This window comes from Microtus ochrogaster, chromosome 5, assembly GCF_000317375.1.
Source record: "Microtus ochrogaster isolate Prairie Vole_2 chromosome 5, MicOch1.0, whole genome shotgun sequence".
In the NCBI taxonomy this organism is placed as follows: domain Eukaryota; kingdom Metazoa; phylum Chordata; class Mammalia; order Rodentia; family Cricetidae; genus Microtus; species Microtus ochrogaster.
Genome location: NC_022012.1, coordinates 75,392,037 through 75,401,184, shown reverse-complemented (window position 1 = coordinate 75,401,184; position 9,148 = coordinate 75,392,037). Strand labels below are relative to the sequence as shown.

Sequence of the window (9,148 nt, the reverse complement as noted above, 5' to 3'; positions counted from 1 at the left end):
GGTCTGGGTTGGAACTCAGATCCTCATGACTGCATAGGAAGCACTTTACTGACTGGGCATCTTCCCTGCCTTATTTGCCTTCTTTTGATTATAACTGTTCATCAGGTGCCTCCCAAGCGTCAGGCACTGGAGGCCTCGCGGCCTGCTGGGAGCTGTCCCTGGGCCTTCACGAGAGCGAATAGGCGACAGGATGTGACACTGCATCCTGCTTCCACAGCAGCCTGGGTCTGCACAGAGCTGAGCTCTTAAGTCAAACCCTAAAGAGACAAAAATCTCCATGCCCCCCTCCCTGAAATAAAAACTTATTCCTTAAAAATAATTTAAACAAGACTAATCTGGGGCATTTTCCCTCTATGATCACCTGTTTAAGTCATCAATTTGAAGCTAAGTAGGCTACAGGAGAGAGAATTCTAGTCCTGTAAAATCTAATTCAAACTTAATTTTATTCCAACATTTCACTAAGAGGTGCCAAGCAAGTCAACAAATAATTTCCAGAAACTAATGTTAAACATAAAAATTTAATCATAGTCTAAATTTAATAATGTAAAATAGTTAAAATATTTTCTTATTGTAGCCCCTGTTATGTCAGAAGCTATAATGAAAACAAGCGCACCCATCCACTGTGGATGGTAATTTACATCGGGGCAATGTTTTTCTGGAAAACTATCTGCCAATATATAATAAACCTATTTAAATTTTTTATGCCCTTTGACTTGGTAATTTAACTTTTAGGATTATATTCCATGGGGATGATCAAAAAAGAGTAAAAAAGGCAACACTGATTTAAAAAAATGTTTCAAGTAACATTTTCCCCTAATACTGAAAAATTAAACACTACCAATGTCCAACAATTGAGGAATGTTTAAGCAAAGTAGGGTGAATTAATTTTGGTAATTTGTCTTTACTAAAAATAAGTAGGCTCTGTCAATATAGAGAAACAATTTTAAGTGAAGAAGGCAGGATAGAATATAAGTGTGCACAATGGATATGGCCACAAGAGAATAAGGGAGATTTCTGAGACTGAAAGACCAGAAAGTGATGAAATCACTGGTATTTTATATCATTGGACTTTTGTTTTCTGTAAAGGTTTCAAAAAACATTTCATAATGAGCCTGATTTTTTGATGCATCCATCTCTGGTGGGTCCAGTGTAAAAGAAAAAGGGCTAACCTAAGAAACTCACACTGGCCCTAAACCAGAGCTGGTGAAAGAAATTCACCCTGGCCCTGAAACCTGAGCTAGTGAAAGAAACACTTTAGCCCTAAACCCAGAACCTAAGAAACACACCCTGACCCTGAAACTAGAGCCAAAGAAATACTGACTTTAGCTGTAGAGCCAGAGCCAGTGAAAGAAACACTCCCAGGCCCTAAAACTAGAGCCAAAAGGCTAAAAAGGACCAGCAAAAGAAACACAATTTGGCCCTGAAACCAGAGCCAACTCTGCTCCTGACCAACTGACCAATGAAACCAACCAACCCCTGAGCAGAAAATTTCCCTGGGAAAACCGCCACTAAGAAGCCCTATAAGCTGGGCGACGGTGGCGCACGCCTTTAATCCCAGCACTCGGGAGGCAGAGGCAGGCGGATCTCTGTGAGTTCGAGACCAGCCTGGTCTACAAAGCTAGTTCCAGGACAGGCTCCAAAGCCACAGAGAAACCCTGTCTCGAAAAACAAAAACAAACAAACAAAAAACAAAAAAAGAAGCCCTATATAAGCCCCTCTGCATGTTCAGTGGCTAGCTGTCCTAGCCCACTCTGGCAGAAGCAACCACTCTTCTGGACTCCTCTTTCCCAAAGAAATCTCTTTCTTAAAAGAATTTTGGGTGAAGATCTTTTGCTGGCACAGAGCAGAACCTTTGCTGAGATGTTCCCTTAAGGGGAATGAACAGAAAAACAAAACAAAAAACTGTTTCTTCTAAATAGTTACATTTGCTGGGAAACTCCCTTGGGAATGGAGCAGAAAAAGTGTTGCCAGAGCTTTTCCCCTTTAGCAAAGTGAAGCAGAAGATGTAACATCTTGGGCGGGAGCTGAGTAGAGCAGAAGAGGAAACAAACAGGTAGCTCTGCTAGGACGTTCCCTCAGGGGAACCGAGCAGAGGTCAGCTGTGATGACTCTAAGAGAGGAGCAGGATTGCTACATCCTGCAGGAAGACCATCTCACGCTGCACCCCAGCTTTAGGTAAAGCCTGACTTCCCGACCAGTCAGGATACCTTTTCCTTCAGAGCTGTAACACTCGCAGGCAGAGCTCAGCTGGGTCTGTAAAGAAGATACATATAGTGGGTGTGGTGGCGCACGCCTTTAAACCCAGCACTCTGTAGGCAGAGGCGGGTGGATCTCTGGGAATTCCAGTCCAGCTATGGCTACATAGCATGGCTTTGTCTAAAAAAAAAAACATAAAAATATAATAAGGAGGCAGAAGAAGAGAAGGAGAGGGGAAAGAGGAAGAGAAGGAAGAAGAGGAGGGGGGTGGTAGTGGTGGTATAAGGTTCGGAAGAGACACTGACTACAAGACCCTGACATATCATTTTAAGCACAGCTGAAAAATATAAACTTCTGAGAGCAGTGGGGCTGTAGGAAATTTAGTCTACACTTGGAGCTGACTTTAGTTTGGCCCAGGTCCGGAATTGGGATGGGTGAGATTTTGTTCCTAATTATCTGTAGCTTTAGACAGTTGGTTGTCACATAGTATAAAGTTGTTTTTCAGGGATGGGGAGATGACTTAGTGAGTGAAGGCTTACCACACAAACCGGAGACCCCAATTTTGGATCCCTAGCTCCAGGTGTGCATCAAGTACACCTGTAATCATCCCTATGCTGAGGAGGTGGAGCCAGGAAGCTCTCTGGAGCTTCATGGCTCCCAGCCTCACTGATTTAGTGAGTTCCATATTCAGTGAGAGATTCTGTCTCAAACAATGAGTTGGAAGGGCTGGAAAGATAGTTCAGCAGTTAAGAGCATTTGCTGCTTTTCCAGAGGACCCAAGTTTGATTCCCAGCACCCATGTCAGTTTACAACAGTCAGTTCCAAGGGATCCAATATCCTGTTTGGGCTACACATATGGATACACACAGACACATGCATACATAAATAAAAATAAAATAAGAGGAGCATGGGCTGGAGAGATGGCTCAGAGGTTAAGAGCACTGGCTGCTCTTCCAGAGGTCCTGAGTTCAATTCCCAGCAACCACATGGTGGCTCACAGCCCGCCATCTGTAATAATATCTGGCTCCCTCTTCTGGCCTGCAGGCATACATACAGACAGAATATTGTATACATAATAAATACCTTTAAAAAAAGGGGGGGCATGATTAATGAAGATGCTAGACGTTGACCTTTGTCCTCTGTATTGCACACACAATTAAATTTACACACACAAACACAAAAGGTTTTTCTTTCTTCATGATAAAACAGCAACAAAAGCTGAAAGAAATGTATGTCTCTGGACCAAAGATCTAAGAGAAATCTGACCTGGGCTTCCGAGAAGGGAACAACAGAAATACTGTTTTCTACCAGGATGGTTGCAATCTCCCCTTCCAGATCGCCGATTCTCCCTAAAACACGCACAAAGTGTCCATTTGGATACACTGATGTTGTCTCCCAGGAGTCAATTCTCACAACCACCCTGAAGTCCTATACAAAGGGGAAAAAGATACAATGTGAACCAAAGCTAGAGTTAAGTGGGTCAATGTGAAGCAACAAAACTAACCAGATAAACAGAGTACCAAAGGCAGGCTAATTTGGGAACAGTGGCTTACAGTAGTTTATTTTTGCTTTCTGTTTTTTCTTGCCACTCTTCCGAATGGCCAGATGGTATACAAATGCTTGGCCAATGCTTTGAAGGGAGGCATTACCTCTCTCCTTCAGACAACTGGGACATTTCAGTTAACTAATAAATTTAGTTAACACTTGAAACACAAGGGGTACAACCCAATAATGTAGGGTTCTAACTAAGTTTTAAGACAATAGTCTTGGGAACTGGGGAGATGGCTCAGTGGTTATGAGCACTTCTGCCAGAGGACCTGGGTTTGGTTCCCAGCACTCACATCAGGCAGCTCACAATCCACACCCACTTTCTGGCTTGTGTGGGCACACCCACAGACATGTAAATAAAAATAAAATAAATCTTAAAAAAATAAAACAACAGTCTCAATTTCTAGTGTGGGAATTACTTTCTAATTTCTTTTTAGTCTTAAGATGCTCCTTGGCAGGAAAGATGGTACCAGTGTAAGCTGGACCTCTCCACTGCCCAGACTCCAGACACCCTAGAATGCAAAGTGCCATCGTCATACCTGGGCTGAGAGTCTGCAGAAAGCTTCCAGAGGCAAAGGCACAACCACCAGGAAAGCGCTGGGGACAATCTACTTTAGTCTCATTTACAAACTGCCAAACACTAGGCAATGAAGTCAGGAATTGCCTCTGCTCTCTGCCCCAAGTAAAGTTAGCATCTGCCCGCTCTCTGGCACTCCAGTCCTGTATGGATAATCGATCTCTGAGGTCGTGCTATATCATCCCTGCAGGACACTCGGATCATATTTCTGGATCTTTCCCTGGAAGGAAGCTTGTTAGTGTTGGCAGACTGCATGTATCGAAAGTTTCGGGGTTGGACAGCAGGATAATGTATGTTCACTCAGCGTGTCCTACACAGCTCTTTCTAGGACAACTTCTCTCTGGCCTTCATTTATTAACCATGGACTACTTAACGGATGGTTCTTATATATTTAGAATGTTTAAAAACAGTATCTTAGAGTGCCAGATACCATCAATAATTTATTTCCTCTTATTCAAAGGAGTTAACAACGCTTGCTGGTGCTGCTCAAAAGCCAGTGAAGACAGAGGCAGAAGAGAAGGGCAGCTGCAGCTACCTGGAGGGCCTCGGCCTGCTGGGTGCTGATGCGGATTTTGGGGATTCTGTAATCCCAGGGCGTGACTAGGATCTTCTGAGCATTTTTGCCCTGAGACTGGACCTCTTCTTTGGATGGAAATGTCACCACATAATCTCGCCAGTTCTTTTGAAGGATGCCCACCACTCGACCTTCAGGGAGACAAAACAGCAAAGCACCGACTGGTTGGTTGCCTCCTCTCTGGGTTGTGAGCACAGCAGCAAGGAAGTGAACGAGAAATGCGCTGCCCCTGTTCTCAAGCTCATTCACGCAGCCCAGATGAGTTTGGAGACCTGCCTTCTCAGCACTTTGAATGTGAATTTTTTTCACCCCTGAAATAGGGTTTCTCTGTGTAACAGGCCTAGCTGTCCTGGAACTAGATCAAGCTGGCTTTGAATTCACAGAGATCCACCTGCCTCTGCCTCCCGAGTGCTTGAATCAAAGGCGTGCGCCACCACTGCCCAGTTAAACATACATTTTTAAAAAAGAAAAACAGCTATTAAAAAATTGTCAGCTGGGTGTAGTAGTTCACACCTTTAATGCCAGCACTAGAGAGGCAGAGGCAGGAGGATCTCTGTGAGTCCTAGCACAGCCTGGTCTATAAAGAGAGTTCCGGGACAGCCAGGACTGTTACACAGAGAAACCCCCATCTCAAACAAAACAACAAAAACCACTGTCAGCACTTCCTTTTTCTGCAGAGCCCAATGTGACTTTCAGAATTTGTCTCATCTTCTCTTCTGCCATTACCTTCTCAATTTCAGGATTTGGTACCTTAGGCAAAGCCAATAGTTTTCATTACTGTTTTTTCTCCATGTAAATCTGGCTGTCTTGGAACTCATTCTGTAAAACAGACTGGCCTTGAACTCCATCAGAACTCTGCTTCTCAAACAGTAGCTAATGGCATGTGCCACCTTGCCCAGCTCTGTTCAAGGTTTTGTCTTTTTTTGAGACATCTTCCTTGTCTTTTGTTTGTTTGTTGAGACAGGGTCTCTCTATGTAGCCCTGGCTGGCCTCAAACTTAGGTCTGCCTGCCTCTACCTCCCAGTGCTGGGGTTAAAGATGTGCACCACCATGACTGGAAACACTTGTCTTTAACCCTTGCCCCTGCTTTGTGCTTCCATGATTGCCTGTGTTCTCTCAACACCTTCTCTCACTTGGTCTAGTAGACACAGCAAAGGATACACATCCTAAGTCTACTACATAGCACTGAAGCCAGGGAAACATAACCACAGTAGCTACAAGTACAATTTTTCCGTGTGTGTGTGTGTGTGTGTGTGTGTGTGTGTGTGTGTATGTGTGTGTGTTCAGATACCATTCTTTGGGAACTAATGACCTGGACTTTTGAGATGAAGTCTCTCATTGGCCAAGCTGACTGGCCAGGAAGTCCCAGAAGTCCTCTTGTCTCCACCTCCCCAGTGCTGTGATTATTTTACAAACATGAGTTTCAGGAACAGACTTAGGTCCTCCTCATTGCTTGCACCTTGCTAACTGAGCCAAAGCGCTGCCGGGGGAGGACTGAGGGGGTGAGGTGATGATCTTGCCACAGGGCACCTGAGTGAGGCCTGACCCTACAGAGGTGTGGGGCAAGCCTGGGAAGTCTCTGGATTCAGGCCATGTGTCACAGTTAGAGCCCTGGGCTATGCCAGACCCCGTGTACACCTTTAGTCCTAGAACTCGGGAGGCAGAGGCTGGGGAATCTCTGAGTTCAAGGCCAGCATGATCTACAGAGTGAGTTCTAGGACAGGCAGGGCCACACAGAGAAACCCTATCTTGAAAAACTAAACAACAAACAAACAAAAGAAGCGAAACTAGTAAATAAACCTGTGGAGGAATTGAGGGTGGCTCAGTGGGGGAACACACGTTCAGCATGTCTCAAGTCCTAGGTTCAGTCCCCAGCATTAAAAACAACAACCACAGTGAAACAGATTGCAGAGAGGGGACGCTGATAATGTAGAGATCATGTCTTATTTTCTCGCATGCTTCATGTTCTTACAAGTCACTAAAAGTAGTTTGTAAGTTGTTCTCACCACACATACACAAGGAGGATGTGGTGGCTACAGAGATGGCTCAGTGAATAAAATCACTGCCACACAAGTATGAGGGCCTGAGTTCGAATCCCCAGAACTCAAGTAAAGCCAGGTAGTCTTCTTCAACAGGCAGTAGCAGAACCAATATCAGAAGCTGTTCTCTGACTTCTACATGCATGCCCTAGCATGCTCACTGGCACTCAAGAGCATGAACACACATGCACATCATATACATACACAGACAATGTTTAGGGGCTGGAGAGAATGCTCAGTGGTTAACAGTACTAGCTGCTCTTCCATAGGATCTGGGTTTAATTCCCAGTACCCACATGGTGGCTCACAAACATCTATAATTCCAGTTCCAGGGCATCCAAATACCCTATTCTAGCCTCAGTGGGCACCAAACAATCACAGACATACATGCATAGGCAAAACACTCCTACACATAAAAATAAATAAAAGATTACTTTTAAAACCATGGTATATGAGGTAATATGTATGCTAATTAGCTGGATTTAGCCACTCAACAATGTATACCTACATCAAAACATCACAGTATACTAATGAACACATACAAGTTTCAAACAAACAAAGTTAGGCAGGATTATACTTCCGGGTGGGCTCACCTGTGGGCATGGGCTCACTTGGGGACTCGCCCGAGGCTTTGTCTTCACTATCGTTCTCACTCAGGGCAGCAGTTCTTCCTTTCCACTCATTTTTGGGGAGCAGCTCCACCACCACCACATCTCCATGGATGGAGCGGTTCCGAGCCTTTGTGCCATGGATGAGGATGTCGCTGAGCAGATCTGTGCAGCACAGAGAAGCTGTGAGCCAACGGCTGCCACACCAGGAGACATTTCAGATGGACTGCATCTCAAGCCTGAGCAGACACTGCTGGGGCTGAAGAGGTGGCTCAGTGGGGGATGTGCTCACCATACAAGCACGAGAGTCTGAGTTTGGATCTCCAGTGACCATGTAAAAAGCCAGGTGTAAAGGTGCATGTCTACAGTCCTTGCACTTAGTGGGCTGGAGACAGGAGAATTTGGGAGCTCACTGGCCAGTCTGTCTGGCCAAAGGAGCAAACTTCACTTTCAGTGAGATCCCCTGTCTCAAAAAATCAGGTGGAGGAGGCTAGGAAGATGGTCCAGCCTGCCTTATAAGTATAATAACCTGAATTCTGAACACCAGTATTCACATAAAGCCAGAAGTACACATACACACCCATACATACACATACACACAAACACACATACATGCACACAAACAAAAGTAGGAAATGACACAGGAAGATACTTAACATCAACCTCTGGCCTCCATAAGTGCACAAAATGGTAAGTGCACCGGTATACCCAGGCATACACCTCTCTGCAGTGGAATAATCCTTCTGTACACTGTGAATATGTATTACTCTCACTGGTTAATAAAAAGCTAACAGGCTGGTAGCTGGGCAGGAAGTTACGTGAGAAAGCCAAACTGAAAATGATAGGAAGAAGGGTGGAGTCGAGGGGACATCAATCGGCCACAGAGGGAACAGTACACGCTGGAGGACAGGTAAAGCCATGAGTCAAATGGCAGGATGTAGATTAATAAAAATGGGTTAATTTAAGTTGTAAGTGCTAGTTAGTAATAAGCCTGAGCTACTGGGCAAGCATTTGTAATTAATGTAAGTTTCTGTGTGTTTATTTAGGACTGGGAAGTTGGGACAGGAAACTTTGCCTATACTTCTCTCTCTTGTAAGCTTGGTTTTCAACATGACTGCTTCTGAAATCAACTATAACATAAGCAGTGGGATACTCCCATGAGGGATTTTCTTGATCAGATTATTTGAAGCAGGAAGACCCATCCTAAATGTGGTTGGTGCCTTCTGGTGGTAGCCCAGATAAAAGGACATAAATTTGCTTTTGCCTGCTACCTCCACCCTTGCTGGCAAGTCCAACTGTCTTGTTGCAGCATCTTTCACTGGGGTTAGAACTAACTTATTCAGGTTTCCAATGCAGACAGATGACCATTGGCTCTCCAGGAATCCTCTAGGCCTTCAGTGCCAGATCAGGACTGCTGAGATGACCAGCTCATGGAAGGAGCAGCTACTGGATTCTCAGGCTCTCCAGTGTGAATCAGATATTGTTGGATTACCTGGACTATGTGTGTAAGCCAATCTAACAAACCTTTCATATATACATATATATGATCTCTATTCAGTTAGTTCTGTTATTTTAAGTGCATGCGTGCACGCGCGCATACACACAC

At 44.6% G+C, this 9,148-nt stretch overlaps 1 protein-coding gene across 2 annotated transcripts in view; it reads right to left on the bottom strand.

Annotated features, from left to right (window-relative positions):
• Dis3l (DIS3 like exosome 3'-5' exoribonuclease) overlaps window positions 1–9,148 on the bottom strand; it is a 38,005-nt gene that overhangs the window by 10,093 nt on the left and 18,764 nt on the right. For both annotated transcript variants that reach the window (XM_005347778.3, XM_026779172.1), the window contains exons 7-9: window positions 7,528–7,707; window positions 4,857–5,026; window positions 3,463–3,624 (exon numbers count right to left, since the gene is read on the bottom strand). In XM_005347778.3, coding sequence (XP_005347835.1) covers window positions 3,463–3,624; window positions 4,857–5,026; window positions 7,528–7,707 — 512 coding nt within the window. The remainder of the gene's footprint in view (window positions 1–3,462; window positions 3,625–4,856; window positions 5,027–7,527; window positions 7,708–9,148) is intronic.